General features: G+C 32.1%; 3 protein-coding genes across 6 annotated transcripts; 2 read left to right on the top strand and 1 right to left on the bottom strand.

Moving 5' to 3' along the window:
• Nucleotides 1-2296: 2296 nt before the first annotated feature.
• LOC129321690 (60S ribosomal protein L23A-like) lies at nucleotides 2297-4500 on the top strand. 2 transcript variants are annotated; one of them, XM_054967566.1, is made up of 4 exons: nucleotides 2297-2425; nucleotides 2752-2799; nucleotides 3363-3729; nucleotides 4249-4500. In XM_054967566.1, exons 2-4 carry the CDS (start codon nucleotides 2784-2786, stop codon nucleotides 4331-4333), a joined length of 468 nt encoding a protein of 155 aa, XP_054823541.1. In that variant the 5' UTR covers nucleotides 2297-2425; nucleotides 2752-2783; the 3' UTR covers nucleotides 4334-4500. The 2 variants fall into 2 exon arrangements, with proteins under 2 accessions (XP_054823541.1, XP_054823548.1); XM_054967573.1 differs by having other exon boundaries at nucleotides 2366-2472.
• Nucleotides 4501-4979: 479 nt separating this feature from the next.
• On the bottom strand, nucleotides 4980-8811 carry LOC129321681 (psbP-like protein 1, chloroplastic). Of its 2 annotated transcripts, none has more exons than XM_054967552.1 (8): nucleotides 8651-8811; nucleotides 8456-8543; nucleotides 7470-7550; nucleotides 7277-7359; nucleotides 7037-7159; nucleotides 6888-6959; nucleotides 5869-5965; nucleotides 4980-5293 (listed from the first exon to the last, which is right to left on the bottom strand). In XM_054967552.1, exons 1-8 carry the CDS (start codon nucleotides 8711-8713, stop codon nucleotides 5190-5192), a joined length of 711 nt encoding a protein of 236 aa, XP_054823527.1. In that variant the 5' UTR covers nucleotides 8714-8811; the 3' UTR covers nucleotides 4980-5189. The 2 variants fall into 2 exon arrangements, with proteins under 2 accessions (XP_054823527.1, XP_054823518.1); XM_054967543.1 differs by having other exon boundaries at nucleotides 8456-8549; nucleotides 8651-8809.
• A 4366-nt stretch (nucleotides 8812-13177) lies between these two features.
• Nucleotides 13178-15452, top strand: LOC129290683 (F-box protein At2g39490). 2 transcript variants are annotated; one of them, XM_054927556.1, is made up of 3 exons: nucleotides 13188-14211; nucleotides 14589-14741; nucleotides 14986-15452. In XM_054927556.1, the coding sequence occupies exons 1-3, from the start codon at nucleotides 13411-13413 to the stop codon at nucleotides 15271-15273; spliced, it is 1242 nt and encodes a 413-aa protein (XP_054783531.1). In that variant the 5' UTR covers nucleotides 13188-13410; the 3' UTR covers nucleotides 15274-15452. The 2 variants fall into 2 exon arrangements, with proteins under 2 accessions (XP_054783539.1, XP_054783531.1); XM_054927564.1 differs by lacking the exon at nucleotides 14589-14741 and having other exon boundaries at nucleotides 13178-14211.
• Nucleotides 15453-17277: the final 1825 nt, after the last annotated feature.

Genomic DNA, 17277 nt, shown 5'->3' with positions numbered 1-17277 from the left:
GTTAAAATTTTCTGAAGTATGGTAACTCTGAATGAGCAAACCCTATAATTCTTGAGGGAAAATGGAGTTATTTTGATCTTAGCTGTAGCTGCAAAAAGACTTGTGTTATTCTTGGGAAAATGACAGAGAGGTTCTAAAGGGATTAATTAATTTAAATTAGATTTTAGTTGTTAAATTTTAAAAATTTATAAGTTTGGTTTTTAATTTTGTAATTTTATTATGATGAATTTATAACTTATATTCTAAATTTTGATATTAAAAATAAATTTATTTATTCTTTAATTATGTTAAAATTTAAAAAATAAGTTGTAAATTAATTATAATGAAGTTGCAAAATTGAGGGACAAACTTATAAATTTTTAAAGTTTGGTATTTAAAATCTAATTTGAATTAATTGGTTATTTTGAGATTTATCTGTTATTCTGCCATTATTACATAGTCATTCATTAATGGTTGGTTTCATCTTAGGGGAATATTTGAAAAATGACTAATTAATAATAGTGATCAATATTATCATCAATATCAATATTCAATATACATTGTAAAAATTAGGTTTTTGGTATTGTACCTGTTAGGGAATTTTTCCTAGCTTTTTTTTTTTTTTTGCCAGCAAGGAAATTTCATTCAGCAAAAAGAGGTCAAGCCCTCAGAAATCATCAATACATGGAAATTAAACAACAAATGTTGCAGCTTAACAAACACTGATAGAAAATAAACAACAAAATAAAACTAAAGGAACATGTAGTAGCAAATTAATTAACCAATGCTTTCACGTTCATCCACCAGCACAATATGGCCTTCGCTTGGTTGTAACATTCTCAAGTCGTAAGAAAGAAAGAGAGCAAGGGAAGGTGGTGGTGAGGACACTCAACCCAAAGGCACCTCCTTTAAAGCTAATGTTGCTAAGTGATTTGCAGGTTGATTTCCTCTTCTAGAAACTAGAGAGAAAGATAGTGTTCTAAGGGACTCAATCACATCCAACAAGTCATGAACCAACATGCTACATTGCCAAGCACAAGAGCGTAGTGATCTGAGAGCACAGATGTTGAATGGTTTAGAGCAATCTATTTCAAAAATGCATTCCATGCCAGGCTAAGATTGGACAAGCCCAATAGCCCTTTTGACAACATATACTTCCGCCAGAAAACTAGGATTTGCACACATTTGATCTAGCCAACCTCCAAGGAAACCCCCATTAGAGTCACGAACCATGATTCCTATTCCAGCCTTCCAATCCACCATCTTATAAGCCCCATTATGAACATTATATTTTATTCAGATATTTTTTAAATTTAATAAAAATAATGATAAATAATCAAAAAATATATAAAAATATAAAAATAAAATTTAATCTTTTTTTAGTATTATATTTTCAAAAAAATAATAGAGTTTAATTTTATTTTAGATAATATTATATTAGTTAGGATTTTATTTCTTTTTGTTCATTAAAATAATCAAAAAATATAAAAATATAAAAATAAAATATTGTCCTTTTTAGGATTATATTTTTTAAAAAAAAATAATAATAATTTAACAAAATTAAAAAAAATCTTGCTTAAATCTTTTTAAATTTCTCCCAAATTATCCCAATCATTCAAAATATTGGGAGTTAATTTTTGAGAGTTAAACTTTTTCTCCTTAAATTTTATTTTTCACTTAATATGTGTGTGCGTGTGTGTTAATCTAATCAAAAAATAATAATAAAAATTTTAAAAAATAATACATGAGGATCGGGTGAAACGTTGATCCTCGGCATTTCATCACAGCCCTAAAAGGGCCTCCCCTTTTCAACGCATGCGAGCAGCAAAGAGAAGAAATCAAACGCCATGATAGAGCATAGTCAGACATAGACGAAGAAATTAGACGGCAAGATCAGAGGGCTACATGACAGAAAAAAAGGAAGCAAAACACACAGCCACAGCCAGACGAGACAGAGAAAGGGAGAGCAAAGCCCAAAGTTACATTACCTTTTATTAATTGTTTAAAAAAATCATTAGCTATATTAATTGTATTTAAAAATAAAAATTAAATTATAATATCTTTTATTAATTATGTTAATTAAGATTTTATTAATTATTTTTTATGATTGTAAATAATAAAATTATGAGGGATAATTTAAGAAGTTTATAATAAATTTATACTAAAAAATGTAATTTTATTTATATAAAAATAATTTAAAAGCGATAATTATTTTTATTTATAAAAATGGAAGGGGTATATTGTATGGAAATTCAAACCATTTTTCCTCTTCTTTTTAAAAGCCGCACGTGATCTCACAGCACAAGTCACTGGTCAGATTGAATCCGGCCAGGTTACTTTTGTAATTTCTCGAGTATTTATGTCTGTGGAAAAAACAACGGGGCGCTTATCGTGGCGATCACTAAACCCTAGCGTCAGTCGCGGCTGCAGCCCCCCTGTTTTAAAGGTTCGACCCATCTTCCTTCGTTGAATAATCTTCCTTGTCATCTTTAGGTATTCAAATTCGATTTTCAATGCCCTTTTCGTTTCCAAATCTGTTATTTCCTGAGAGTTCTGGATTGCACTTGTCTTGTACTATTTTGTATTTATATGCACAATTTTTGCTTTCCAGTTTCGTTTTTCCTGAATCGAACTTAATCATTATTTAAGACACCATTGGAACTGAATGCTTTGGTTTTGTAGCTTTTAACCCTAGGTTTTCGCCTGTGTTCTTTCTGTATCTTTCTGGTTTTGTACTTTGGTGGGCTAACTGGCTGCAATTTATATATGCAGGACCTTTGAAGAGCTACTGGTAAGAGTTCGCAATGGCTCCTTCAAAGGGTAAGTGTTATATTGTTTCACCGCCTTATCCCGCTACTTCGTAGCTTATGTCCTGCTTGTGTCGATAATGTAGAGATTTGTTTGTTCTGGTAAGGACTCCCTTTTGGAAGTTGCGATTCTAATGCCTACACAGTTCTAATGTAATTATTTCATACGTGACTTTCCTTTATTTCCTTTAATGTGATCGAGAGAATTTGGTTTTCAGTTACATTAGACTTTATATTGTGTATGACGTTTTGGAATTTTGGTGAACTCATTGGCTGTCAAGCATCAAGCTCTCTCTTATTGGTTGGAATAACATGTGAAGTTTAAATTAGTGATACCCGCATACTGCATTATATTCTACTTTTTCATTCAGGAAATCTACCTTTTCAGTGTTATGGGCCATGGCCTTCTTTTGTGCGAGCTTGTTATCATCAGTTATAACCAATTCCTCTCATGTTGTGATCCCTTAGATAATTTATCTACCGTTTTAATATACTGCTTGACTGAAATTGAGTAGTAAGTGCGGGTGATAACATCTAATTCATGCAAATGACCTGATGAATGTCCACGTCGTGTAGTGGATGCCGCCAAGAAGGCTGATCCTAAAGGACACGCCTTGAAGGCTGCCAAAGCATTGAAGTCAGGTGGCCCAGTGTTTAAGAAGAAAGCTAAGAAAATCAGGACATCTGTCACATTTCATCGTCCAAAGACATTGAAGAAAGACAGGAACCCCAAGTATCCTCGCATCAGTGCACCACCAAGGAACAAATTGGATCATTATCAAATTCTTAAATACCCTCTTACTACCGAATCTGCTATGAAAAAGATTGAGGATAACAACACCCTTGTTTTCATTGTTGATCTCCGTGCTGACAAGAAGAAGATTAGAGATGCAGTGAAGAAAATGTATGATATTCAGGCCAAAAAAGTCAATACTCTGATCAGGTAAACTACACTATGCTTTTAGAATCAAAATGTCGAGGTACTCTACATGTGTTGCTTGTTGTGGAAGCAAAACCAGATAGCTACTCACTTCCTTGGATCCCCAGGAATAGAATTGCAGTTCTTGCATGGGAATGATTTTGATAAAATTTAGAATTTGTGTTTCTTTCATGGCATTGTGATTGTGTGTTGCAATGCATATAATCTAACATATTGCATTGGGATCTTCTCGTGTGGGGATATTGCATGGCACTGTCACTTTTAACTGCATCTTTTTATAGGCATATAAATTAAAAGTGAATCAATAGATAATAAGATGTCAAATCAAATAACTACTATCTTGGATTCTGACAGTCGTTAATATTTACAAATTGACTTGTAAATGAGGCAAATGCTAGAGATGAAACGCAATTTAGATGATATGTAATGTTATCATGTGAAATATTTATCCTTTGACATTGGACTGAAGATTATTTAAATGTCGGATGTCCTTAACAACCTCCATAATTTGGTGTGATGCAGGCCTGATGGAACAAAGAAAGCATATGTTAGGTTGACACCAGATTATGACGCTTTGGATGTGGCCAACAAAATCGGCATTATTTAAGGCTTTCTGTCTAGAGTCGAGCAAAGCCAATCCATTTTTGCTGAGAGTTTTTTGTTAAAAATTTGCTTTGGGTTTTAGCACTGCTATGTCTATTTGATTACTCTTATGTATAACTAGTTCACATTCAATTTTGGTTATCTCATCTCATGAATCAAGTTTTCATACTAGTACTATTCTTGCATGATTTGTCGCCCTCTTCAAAATATTGTTTGGATATGCAGCTAGCATATTCGACCGACCTAAAATCTAGTTCTCATCGATTCTTATTCGTTATGGTGCCTTTGTATAAGGAGGGGTGGATTGGTTTCAGAGAGTTTCCTGGGACTGTAATTCATTTACTTGTGGCTCATATCGTTTTCATACGGAAGAGATTACCACTTTTGACGGAGTAATTATGGTTTTTTTCCCCGCTCCAGTATCATGATTTACGATACGGCAAATCACTTTCTTTTTTGTTTTTTGTTTTCCTTTGAATGTCTTCTTGCATTTAAAACGAAGAGTGATTTATCATATTTTCAATCATGATAAACATGTAGTTCAATTTATCCTTGATTTGGAGGAAGATAGCATGATAAGTTGATAGCTCCCAGAAAGTGTACATTCTAAATAGAAATAGGACGTTAGACATTGTGCAAGAGAGATTGAGTGGATAGAATTTTAAAAGGATGTTGAAGCATTGGGCTGATATGCCCCCGAGTTGATTGAAAAAATGTTATCTACTATAACAATACATGGGCAATTGGCCTTAAAAAAAAGAAGAAAACTTAGACTTAAAATCGGGCAGCATTCTCGAAGACGAAAGTTTATTATCTCTATCAGGGGAATCTCTACTATGAGAACAAATGAAAATGTAAAACTATACATTGAAAATTTTGAAGGATTCTACGACTGTCTGCAATCTCTCCTTCATCTTGTCCCACCTTCTCTCATTCGCTCCCGTTGTCAAGGTATAGAACTTCCCTGCCATTCATGCTTATTAGTATCAGTAACGCTTGTTAATAATATGCTACCACACGTTAATGATCTGTACCTAAGTGCTACATGATCATATTTTCAACCAGTTTACTTCCCTTTTTCATCACTCTTGAGTTTAAACAACCACAGCTTGAGGCCTTGAAAATATTTTTTCTCTATTACAGCTTGAGCTTAAACTTCTAATCAAAATCGATCAAGTCTAACTGTGCCCAATTTATCATTATATATATATATATATGAATATATGTGTGTTAGGAATGAAGAGTGACCATCTAAAAACAAGAAGAACACAAATAGCCAAGAGTAATAAAAAGATATCAAATCTTAACTCAAAACATGCAGACTCAAGTTTATGAGTTATTTTTTTTAATTTATATTAATTATTAAGTGTAATTTTATTTGATATAGGAGTTCCTACAAAGGTTCAAATTTACTTGGACAACCTAACAATATATATATATATATATTATGCTAACTAATTATGATATAACCATACTCTAGTAAATTTGAGGAAACTTATGATGAAGTCGAAACATCCAAAGCAAAAGATATAACCATACCATTGCCAATGGAGACAGTGCTGAGAGCGTGGCGAGTGTAATTAGGAGCCTGAGCAACAAACTCAAATTGATAATACGCTTTTCCCTCAACGTCTTGCTGTACCATTAAAACATGGTGCAAACTTTGTTATTCCACAAAGATGTGCACATCACGCAATGCAAATACAGCTCAATGAAAACAACCTTAACTCCACTTCCACAAACAAGAGAATGCTTAAAAACTAGTGACAAGGCTAGTTTATATTGACGTGGTAAACTATCCAAGGGTATGCAAGAAAGGTAACTTGAAAGCTTTCCTTGGTATTATTGCACAGGATGGATAAATGATGAAAGACTCTCAACTAAACTTTCCCAAATCCTCCGGAATAATTCCTTGCTTATATTTTTAGTTTTCAAGTTTCATAATTTCATAAGAGAAAGTTTTTCCAAACAACAACATCAGTTGAAGAGAGAATCTAATTGACAATATAATGAAACATACTGTTCACTATAAGGCGGTCATCTTTGAGCAGGAAAAAGTCCCATTCAAAAACTTTAAATACTATGAAGGGCAAAATTCACTCAAGCCAACCCTCGTCCAAATTAAAAAGGCTACCATGCTTGCATTAATTATACAGAAAATATTGGGTTATATTTTGTATGTGCATAAGCATTTCAGCTTTCCAGGTCATTTCTTTTCCCCACTTTAGCTCATTTTGTGCATATGTTAGGTTAGACTACCGTGTATACATACACTGAGCCAAGTGTGACACCATTTCCACCGGAAACCGAAAAACAGCATGGAAGAAGGAAGATATGATATTAAATTCAACTCTTTGCTAAAGTGGTAAGGAAAATACTGAACACCAGCAGTGACTAGTCCTGAGGTCAACTCTCAGATGAAAATACCAGAGCAGAATTGTACAGGGAATATCACAGGCACTGCTTATAGTTCTGAATCCAGATCAAATTTCAAGAGCATGCAATGCAACTGCATGGTCCAATTAACATAAAGAAAACAGAGATATTAGATATTAAACCTCTTTTGCCTGAATCAGCTTTGTTTTTTGGGTTGGAGGAGCCAAAACCTTTTTTATTAGAGTTTCAGCAACCTGTGAGAAAAGTAAGATCAAGAACACGTTCTATTTTCATTCAGGAAAGGGAAAGCCGGATCTGCTATAACACCAACCTGTTCAGGAGGTCCAAATTCTCGAATATCCAGTTTGCCAGTTGGGATCATATTTACACTAACACTTTCCAGTGGTTCAATGACATCTTTGAACACCTTATCTTGGCCTTCAATCACTATTTCCTGCACACTCCCCATTATGACTGGATGGAAGTAACCAACCCTAACTTCTATGAATGAATGGTGAACTAGCTACAGACACAACTCATATTGGAGCAGATATCATGTAACATTGCGCACCTGCCACCCAAAAGGGTAAAGAAATGAATATCCATCTTTCTTGTCCAATACTGACAAAAATCCTTTCTTGCTTTCTGCAGCAACTGAGACATATCAAGGGTTTACTCTAAAGATGTCAGCCATTTCTAGCCTTCTAGTCAAGACTAGTTTAGTACAACAAATGGAAAACTTAACTGCTTAAAGGCAATCTTACAGGAGTACGAATGTTGGTTAAACAGAAAAACCAAAGGGGCAGTAGTCCCAATGGCAATCATTTGGCGTCTTCCTGGCATTTCTGCAAAAATGCAAGAAAAAAAATCATCAAAATAATGTGCAGATGCCCTGGTTATATAGAAAATCCGAGAAAGCCTTTATAAGACAAGGATTTTAGTAGCTGCTTGTAACTTCGGAATATCCAACCTTGGCCTATACAATTTTGAGGAGTGTACTTTTGGTCCCTAATAGATCGGTGCCTCAATCGTTACTCGACTCAACCCTTATAGTATTTTATTTACTACTAACTAGTCACATATCTATCAAAATCAGCGAAAATATACATGTTTCAAGGATTAGCAAGAGATAAACATTGTTTTTTTTTTTTTTTAAAAGGCATGATATGCCTCTCACCTTTCATATTTGATGTTAATCTCTATTATAGAACGAGTTTCATTTGCAGTATTTATAATTCATTAACGCATTTTAAAAATAATTGAAGTTCATAAACTAATCCTTACGAGCTTATAGTTCAGCGAGATATAAATATTACAAAGCTTGTTTCTGCAATTCTCTGCAACTGCATTTCGTGCAATAATGCTTAATTAAATGAGTCACATGGAGTGCACGAACACATCTGTGAGGATTAATTTTTTATATAGGCCACCAGTTGCACGTTGCACCATGCAACTTAGCCCATAATTTAATGTACTGAAATTGACACACCAGGGTAAATTGTAGTTGGACTCATAAATCATAGGGAAAGTGCAATTTTCCGAAACAATAATGAGTAAATACATACACTCCACACTAGTGATCTGTCAACGACCAAGTTTAAGAGCTAGGACTAAATACTTGATAAAGGAGCTACCAATGAGAATGGACAAGTTGAACGAGCTGTTGGAGTGACAATGAGAGATTTGAAAATCAAAAGGCAATCAAATCAATTACTTCCTATATAGTTATACCCAGAATACTTTTGAATACCTGTAGGGGAAGTGGGTGGTGATGAATGTGAAGCCTTTACTATGAAAGTAATACTTTGTCTTCTACAGGAACGAAAATGAGCATTCTTCTGGTACTAGTCACATTTCAAAAGCCGAAGAAGAGTGAATGAAATTGTTACCAAGTCAAAGAAAAAAAGAACAGAGAGCGAGAGGGAGAAATAGAAGACGAAGGTACCTGAGGTAAAGAGTTGTGGAAGAGGGTTCGGTGGATGGTGGGGGAGTTCTGAAGAGACGCCATTGCTTGGAAGCGAGAAGTTGAGGGAAGAAGAGAGGCGATGGCTTTCGCAGCTTTCAATTTCAGTGGCGGAGGTGGAGAAAACCCCACGTAAGATGCAGAGTTATCCACATTCTTAGCGACAGCCTCTAATTCTGCGTTCTTTTTTACTTAATTATTTCCTACGTGGCCACTTAACAGGAACAATTTCTGATTTCTAATTACTTTTTTTTAATAAAAAATTACCTCTAATCTAATCCTTTGCTTTCCTATAAGTGGAGAGACATGTCCCACACATACATGCAAATATGCGTTCAAACTTTTCTAATTTCTAATTAATAACTTAGCATAAGATGAAAGTTTATATTTTAAAAATAAGAAATTACTTCACGTCTATTTTTTTTATAATTTATTTTCTTATATTCTTCTTTAGATATTTTTTTTTTATCTATGCGTCTTTGGCAACCAGTAAGTTCTCAAACAAAAAGTATGTCATAATATCAACATAGATGATGAAAATGTATTCTGGTACTTTTAATATAGGGAAATTAATTATTTTAAAGGACTATAAATTTTTAAATTACAGAGAAGAGGGATTTTTTTTAAAAAGTAAATGAATTAAAATGCACTTACGCAATTAACATATTAATTGTAGAATATTATTTAAAGATTCTTCCATTTGTGCTTAATAATACTTAAATTAGTTATTATTATTCAATATGATATAGTTGTGAAAAAATTCTTTTTGATTTTTTTGTATTCCCTTTTGTTTTCTCACTTTTTTAAGTTTCAAGACTAAAATTATTATTGTCAGACTTGTTCTATTTCGGAGGTCTTGACTCTTGACCGTGGATTAGATATTTAGATTTTGCTGTCTAGCGTTGATATTCTGTCTTCAATAAACATATGAAGGGATTGCATCCTTTTAAAAAGGTGAATAATACATTATTCAAACTCTTGTGACGAATGATTGCTACAAGCCACTAAAATTAAATCTGAAAAATAACAGAAGGGGGGGTGTAAAGGTTGAAGCCTTTTTTTTTTTCTTTTTTTCCACCTGCACTTTTTTAAAATATAGGGAGAGAGGCAGCCGAAAAAAAAATTAAAAGAAAATCAATGTGATATATGTTCAAGTATCAATTTTCTTTTTAAAAAAATATAAGCTTTGTTTTTAATCCTCATAGTTATTTACTTTTTTTTAATGTTTTCAGTCTTTATAGAGATTGAAAACATTAAAAAAAAATGAAAGTTATAAAAACTTAAAAATAAATATCACCTAATTTTTTTAAAATTATAGAGATTAAAAATACTAACAAAATTATAAAAATTTAAAATAAAACCTAATAAAATTATAGGGATTGATGATTCTGTTTTTTTTTTCAAAGTACATATTCACACACACACACACACAAAATCTGTTTTCAAATGTAAGAAAAAGTATGCATTTATCACATTTTTTTTTTTAAGTTGTCTCTCAAAAAGTCAATGTTTATTTTCATTAGACAGATTTGTTTCATTAACTACAGGGATAATCTAATTTAAATTTTTAATTTAAAAATTATTATTATAATTAACCAGCTTTTTTTAAACTACATAAATTGATTAGTCTTTCTTATATTTTAAAATGGAAGGAGTATTGTCTAATCTAATACTTTCTCCTATCTTCATTATAAGTCATCTTGTAGAAAAAATTTTGATGGTCAATAATATATTTCTATTTAAATTTATTGACTTCAAATTTAAAAATTTTTCATTTAAATATTGGCATGATTAGAAGTTTATTCTCTTCTCAAACAAAGGTAATGACTTAACCACTTTTTTTTAATTTTAATGAAGTAATTAGAGATGTCTTATAACAAAGATAAAAAGGAGTAATATTTATTTAAAAAAACATGTGAGGCTAGAAAAATGATGACAAACGTGGATAATCAACGCATCACGCAAGGTAAGTTTCATTCATTCACATGAAATTTTATATCCTATTCTAGACCATGATATAGAACATTAATAATTAATTCATGGTTTTTAAAAAATGATAGTTGAAATCTTGATTTATTAAAAAATTTACATCTTTTGAATTATACTCTCATTAAATACCTTATATATTTTAATAATGATAATTAAAATTTTAATGTATATTGTTTTTAAAAAAGAGTAATAGATGAAGCAAGGATAATAAAAAATAATTATAAAAATTATCCAATACCCTTTGGACCAAATAAAATTTCTAAAAAATAGCTTATATTATAGTTTGAACCGAACAAGACTTCTAAAAAATAGCTTATATTATAGTTTGAGGGAGTAATTGAAATTTTGAGGGAGTAATTGAAATTACTATGTAATAACTTATAGGAATCTTGATTGTGGTTGATTTGATGAGAAATAACTTAATGAGCTAATTAACCTAAACGTGAGATAACATGCAAATTTGTGGTCGATTTGAGTTCATCCCGTGTAGGCTTCTAATTAAAACCGACTTTCTAGAACAACTCTAGTCTTAGATTCTAGCTTATTATTAATGTTTGCTCCATTATCGCTGAATACTTTGTTGCTCAAGTTGATTGTTTCAATGTTGACCTGGCCTTTGAAATTTAATGTGTCTTATTGTCCATACTTTTCCTCACTTCCTCTTGCTATATTTTTCTCTTACACCAAAACTAGCCAGTTGTCCTCATGTTAATTGGTAAAACTTGCAAGTATATCATTATAACTTTTTTTAAACAAAATTGATTACTTATATTTTAAACAGCTGGATTATGTATAAATACTTGATCATTATTAGTTGTAACAATTGAGTAAAAGAGCATTTCTCATTGGTTTAGGTAGGCAAGTTAAGGACGAAATTAAAATATAAACGAAAGACAAAATGGGACTTGAGATGATGAGTGTGTGTGTGTGTGATAGAAGCAACTGTTGATTCATCGAAGCATTAGGATTGAATGAAGAAGAAACCAATTCTAAGAGGAAGAGGCCTTAAAGTCCAAGACTTGCATCACCAAGTTGATAGATCCTTGGACCTCATCTTCTAATGATGTCATGTTTTTAATTATTTCTTCAGCTGATAGATAAGTATGGCACGTGGTATCTGCCATTTCAAACTATTACTAAAACAGCTTTGCTGGCTAAAAACGTCCACGTTTTGGTCAAATTCACTACTTGTAAGTTGTAACAAGTTTACCATACTATATTACATTTATTGCTGTCATTATATCGTAATTTGTAATATAAAAATCATATATTGCAATTTTAAATAGCATGTAGAAATAGTATATTTATTTTATGATTACGTTATTTACACGAATGAGTTTTTAACATGGTCCATGATTGTGATTCTCCCTATTAAGTTTGGATTTTAAAATTTTTTTCCTAATTCAGGTTTTCTATTCTTTTTTCTTCATTCTTTTTACATTGTGTGGATTGTACTCATTAGTTGTTTGTGCATAATTTAAAACTATTGAACTAGGATAAGCTTGTCATTATGATTCTTTTCCCATCAATTTCAATATATATATATATATATATATTGTATTAAGATCATTATTTTTAAATTATTATAATTTTATGATTTGAGTAAAATATACTAACTCTTTTTTTTTTTTTCCACATTTTACCTTAATTACAAAGATCCATTAAAAACATATATAGACTTCTTTAAAAAAAAAAAATTTCACAGGGGCCTCCAATCTATTTTCATGATTCCATTTCCAATCATTCAAATGTTAATCCACTGTTAACTCACTAAATTTAACTGTCTTTCTTTATTAAAAATATAATACCATCTTTAATACATTTTTTTAAACCTTTTAACTTCCAATTAGAAAATTGACAGGATTTCAGGCAAAAAAAAAAAAAGATAATTGACAGGATATTGGAATATTATAGCCAGTATACCAAAAGGGAAAATTAATCGTTTCACTTTATTGTTATAGTTTTGATTTGATTGAAATTCAATTTCTAAATTTTAATTCAGTGCAACTTAGTTCCCATGCTTTTAACTATTTAGAATATTCACTCTTATATTTTAGAAAGTAAAATTAGAATAATTAAAGTTATTTCTTGAATATCAAAGATTAATGTTTTAAATTACTAAGACTACAGGAATTGTGTTTTACTGAGTTGAAGACTAGAAATTGAATTTCAATTGAGTAAGATTATAAAAAATTATATTATTTATGAATTAAAATTATAACTGAATCAAAATTATAAGAGCATATAATTAATTTTTCCACCCAAAGAAATAAACTGGGAAAGTTTTAAAAAATACGACACATATTTTAGTGCCGCCGGAATACACTGTTTTCTTTCTTGTCGTTTTAATTAATGGTGGAAAAATCTTGATAGATTTTTCATGACAGCATTGGAGCCTCCAAGCTTGATCAGTGATCAATATAATAAAATGATATAAATGCCGCTCCATATATCTTAGTGTTATATAAAAAATTTCATTTTGAAAGGGAACGACAACTGCATTGAACTGGTCCACGGGTTGAAATCAACAGGGCCTCATTGAATTAAGCCCTTAGACAGCAACCGAAGCAGGGCAATATCATAGCCAAACATGGCAAAGTTCTATATAAAGTCAAAAGCCGCAGAACAGAGATGGTCCGTCCATCCACTTCGCTTTCTTATCTTCTCCTAGTCCTCTTCCTTCTATTCACTGCAACTGTTTGATGTAATCACTCAGACAAGTATAATCAAGTTCTTGAGCAGCAGCAGCTTCCATGGAGGACACCTTTAGCAGTCTGCCTGATGAAATACTTTGCCACATAGTTTCTTTTCTGCCAAATGAATCTGCCCTCTATACCAGCCTTCTTTCTACTAGGTGGAGGGACTTGTGGAATGAGACTTTGCTTAGATATGGAACTACCGAAGATATGGCAGATTCTGTTGTTGATTTCCTTGCTCGTTTTGAAGAGCTTCATCCATTAAAGCATCCTAGAAGGCTTCAATTTTACTATGGTGAAACTGAAGACTCTCTGCTCTTAGCATCTATTGCTACTAACAACAAGCTTCTTCTGGATTTCTCCAGCAGGAAGAGAAGGGAACACCCTGAAGGGCCTCATGAGATGCACTTGAAGCTCAATATTCAGAATCCTCAGTCATTTCCTCCTCCTACTTTCTTAATCAAGACGCTCTATTTGAAATCTGTTTGCTGTTTGACAAGTGAGGTAGTTTCCTCCATTGTTTCAAGCTTGAAGCATCTCGAGAGCTTGATAATCACTGGCTGTGCTGGATTGGAGTCTCTGTGCATAGTCGATGGCGAAACAAAACTCCTCAAGTTAACCATTCTTGATTGCTTACAGTTGAAGTCTGTTCAACTTAGAACTTGCAGACTCAAATTTTTTAGGTATAGAGGTTTGCTTCCTCGAATTTTGGCTGAAAATTTCTTCAATCTCGCGGATGCCATGCTCGATTTCAGACTTGGCCATATCTGCTACAGCTTCAAGACTGAAGATTTTGATACAACCTTGTTAACCATAAAGAACTCTGAAGTTCTTACTCTGTGTGAATGGAATTATCGGGTATGCTCTTCTCCCACGTTTCTGTGATGGTTTTATTCTTGTACTGTGCTTTTACCACTTTTTGCTGCATTGAAAAATTGTCCTGACTTTAACCTAACATCTTTTTTTACTCAAATTATAGTCAATGTTAGGTTTTGCTTGCCATTTAGCTTGGCAGGGAAGACCATGTTGAGCGGTAACTGTAAAGGATATTCACATATCATGCTTCTGTCAGAGAACTTATATGAAACACGTAAACAAGTGCTTCAAGATTTGCTTTTTATTCAATTCTTCACTAATGTCTTTCGCTCTTTCCTTACTGGTGACTGAAATATGAGTAATTCCAAGAAGTCTGGTCGTTAACATACAATCTAATCCTTAATAGGGTGTCGTTGCAGGCATTAATTTGGCCATCAATTTCACCTCAAATTGAAAGCTTTATATTCTACAAGTTGAAAGAGTTATGGTGGATTGTTGAAGATGGACAAAACAGTAATGCCTTAGTGTCCTTCTTGAAGCTCTGCCCTGCTTTGGAGAAACTTTATGTGACAGTAAGTGTCCTTCTTAAATTTAATCTAACCTCATCTTGGAAATAAATGAAATGGTCATAGCCTTAATGACCAACAAGATCTGAAAAAAGTAATTGTCTATGAGGAGGTTCCGTCAAAACTATGAGCTTTGTGTCTATGTTTTGAGTGAAGTGGACAATGAAGTTAGCGCAGATATTAGGTTCTCGATGCACATTAGCATTACAATATTTTCTAATCTTTCTGATTTTTCTTTCCTTATTTGCAGGTTGATCCCGAGAGTTATTTCACATCAAACCCGGCTTCAAGCTTGAAGGAAGCAACCAAATACAAGAAACTGGAGCATCTGAGGCTTGTTAAGCTTATGGGGTTTACAAGGAAGGAAGACGAAATCTCACTGGCAAAAGATTTGGTTCAGCTAGTGAAGGCAAAGCCTTCAAGGATAGAAGCATCAGATGGAAGTTGCTTGCAGTGTTTGGGGAGTGTTTCAAGGGAACATGACGAAACATGTGACGAAATTAATTTGTGTATCAAGCATCCTCACATGAGCCTGTAGTCTGTTGACAAGATAGATAGATACGTGTTTGGGTATTGTAGTTTTTTTTCTGGCAGCCTATCTATAAGATATTTGAGCTCAAGATAACTTCCAAGCATCAAGTTTTGAATGAGCTTGTCTTAAAAGCATACCTAGATGTATTTATTTATTTTTAATATATATGTCTTGTATTATAATAAGGTTTCTATTTTTTGAAAAATTAGAATATCTCTATGCAAATGTTCGTAGATTCTGTTTTCTTTTGTTAGAATCACATGTAGTTCATGTTTTATTAGTTAATTTCTCTGAAACCCTTAGATCCTTTTCTGATATACTTTTTTTTTGTTTTGGAAAAATGAACATATCACTCATATTTTAAAAAGTAAATCTCACATGTACCTTGGGAACTCTGGCAATTAGAGAATTATTAATAAACTTCAAAATATCACTCATATTTTGTTATTGGTTTAATGTTTTTGGTCATTCACTGAAACAAAGTAGCCATTGTTTTAATTATTATAGTTATTGTGGCAAAAAAAAAAAACATCAAAGTTATTTAATTCTAGGGATCAATATTTGATTCCAAAAAAAACTCTTGGGAGCAATGAACTTGTAGATTGATAAAATAATTATAGGGAAATTAGTTGCTATTGGTTAAGTATTTTTTGTTATTCACTAAAACAAAGTAGTCAATTCTTTAACCATTATCGTCCTTCAGCTCCGGCACCAGAATATCGGATTTCCAATCAATAAAGCTATGACGGCCACTGATAGTAGAAATTTTTTTAAAGATGGGTAATATGGTTATTTTAAGAAAAATATATCACAAGAATTTAAAAATAATTAACTTAAGGAGAATCACACATAAAAAATGATAAACAATGTTATTTGCAAATAAGGATAAATAAGAAATTGATTATTGTTAAAACATGAACATAAACTTTTTTTTTTAATGGTTATTTGTTGTTGGTTTTTGTTGGGGAATAACATTCTTGGACTGTTTTTGTATGTGATTCTCCCATTAACTTATTTGACGACCTTTTTCTGTAACATACTTACTTGACGGTCCTCATATGTCATACTCCGTATGCAAAAATTTTAGGCGGGGGGCAAATTGTAGTTGAAAGAATCTAAATTTTGTCCAATGTTCATGCACATTATTCTCTGGTCTTGAGCAGCCAATAAGATAAGGAAATAGAAGGTTCCATTTGACAAAGAGGAAGTAGTTGCAGTATTTGGGATCATCTACCTTCGAGGCCAAGTTGTGATGAGCAATTTCTACTACATATAACTTGTGAAATTGTCAATAATCAAGTCTTAATCATGAATTCATGATCCATGCCATTCAATTGAATTTGTCAACCAACACAACCAAGTCAACATTTTATAAATGCAAGCCCCCACAATTTCTTTTTTTAATTTGCAATCCTTATATTCGCCATCTATGTTTATAACCCTCCTTCTTTCATACATTTTCCTTCATGTATTCAAAATTTTAGCTTTTTATTATCCGAGTTGAAAATTAAATTGGGCTTCATTTTCAAGTCAGGACAAAATAATAGATATATTTCTCAAACTATTATCGTGGCTCTCATACTTATCAATGTTGGAAACTGACTACAAGCTTCCTTTGAATTTAAACATTTGATTCATCTATTCCACAGGAAACTTGTTTTTTTTTTTTTTTAATTAACGATGTCATTTGGTGATAAACGTGACCTCATTTTGTTGAAGTTGAAAGGCCTTTTGCGTATGCATGCTAGGCGTGGAAAGTGACAATTTTTAATCTTTTAAAAATTAAATCATTTGAAGTGAAAATGTGAATCATGATTTAGTTGGGTCAATTTGGACTGTCAAATTTAATCCAATTTAATTTATGGGCCAAAAAAAATTTTAATTTACTTTTTATTTTGATAAGTGAAAAATCTTAATTAAAACTAATATTATAGCTATCATTTTTAGGAGAAAGTATAATTTAGAAGCTTATAACATCTAAATTAAATTTAGAAGGTGCATATCTCATCA

This window comes from Prosopis cineraria, unplaced genomic scaffold (assembly GCF_029017545.1).
Source record: "Prosopis cineraria cultivar Desert tree isolate PC_DT_omini unplaced genomic scaffold, ASM2901754v1 PC1, whole genome shotgun sequence".
Lineage (NCBI taxonomy): Eukaryota > Viridiplantae > Streptophyta > Magnoliopsida > Fabales > Fabaceae > Prosopis > Prosopis cineraria.
Note: the sequence above shows the minus strand (reverse complement) of the source record. Positions and strands in the feature narration are given on the sequence as shown.